The sequence below is a fragment of the Propithecus coquereli genome, unplaced genomic scaffold, assembly GCF_000956105.1.
Source record: "Propithecus coquereli isolate 6110/MARCELLA unplaced genomic scaffold, Pcoq_1.0 Scaffold49, whole genome shotgun sequence".
In the NCBI taxonomy this organism is placed as follows: Eukaryota; Metazoa; Chordata; class Mammalia; order Primates; family Indriidae; genus Propithecus; species Propithecus coquereli.
In genome coordinates this window covers 917,818-918,947 of record NW_012150729.1, presented here as the reverse complement: position 1 = coordinate 918,947, position 1,130 = coordinate 917,818, and the positions used below count along the sequence as shown (strand labels likewise).

Genomic DNA, 1,130 nt, shown 5'->3' with positions numbered 1-1,130 from the left:
TGTCTAATTTATTGATTTGTGGTCAAAGAATGCAATCTAGATACTTTTGTTTTAATATGTGGAGGTTTTTTAGAGTAACCAGAATAGGATCAAAGCTTTAAGATATATTCTGTTTGTGGTTTATAGTTTATCATTATAAAAAGTCTATAAATATCTAATAAATTGAATTAATAATCATGTTTTTGCTTACTTGAACTGATAGCAGACTGTTAAATATTAATGGAGCTGTTTTTGTCTTATTCCTAACAGTTTTTCCTTATCTGTTTTGAAGATATATTTGTCAATATTGCCACTATTTTGGTTTTTTAATTTCTGAAGTTAATTGCCCTTATTCCATGCTTTGGAAGTTTATCAGGATTTTCTTAGAAATGTGATGATCAGATACTTTGTGGGGTTTTTTACAGGGGAAAAAATTCAATCTGGAATCTAAAATGTTCTTGCTGGGATCTTCAGACCATTAGTTTCATGATTGCTTGCATATATTTGCCTTTTTGTTCAGATGTTTGAGGAAGAGTCCCACTACCACTGTGCCCTGATACTCAACCTCCAAAAGTCACCTTTTACTGGGACATGGAATTTTACTGCCTGCAGTGAACGCCACTCTGTATCTCTCTGTCAGAAATATTCAGGTATCAATTATTACTTTGATAATTATGGTACTTGATGATGTTAGATATACATAGTTCTTCACTATAAAAATGTTATAGGATGGGCACAGTGGCTCACACCTGTAATCCTAGTACTTTCAGAAGCTGAGGTACAGGCCGGGCGCGGTGGCTCATTCGTATAATCCTAGCACTCTAGGAGGCTGAGGCGGGAGGATCACTCGAGGTCAGAAGTTCAAGAGAAGCTGAGGTGGGAGGATCACTTGAGGCCAGGAATTTGAGACCAGCCTGGGCAACATAACAAGACAATCTCTACAAAAAAATGTTTAAATTGGTTTGGCATAGTAGCATGCACCTGTAGCCCCAGCTACTTGGGAGGCTGAGACAGCAGGATTGCTTGGGCCCAGGAGTTCGAGGCTGCAGTGAGCTATGATAGTACCAGTAGGCTCTAGCCTGGGTGACAGAGCAAGAACCTGTCTCAAAAAAAATAATAATAATCTTATAAATGAATTCAGATTAATTTAT

General features: G+C 37.3%; 1 protein-coding gene across 1 annotated transcript in view; it reads left to right on the top strand.

Moving 5' to 3' along the window:
• The window catches only part of LOC105819537 (lymphocyte antigen 75), a 145,098-nt gene that overhangs the window by 79,066 nt on the left and 64,902 nt on the right, over positions 1 to 1,130 (top strand). The window contains 1 exon segment of the mRNA XM_012655813.1: positions 500 to 629. Coding sequence (XP_012511267.1) covers positions 500 to 629 — 130 coding nt within the window.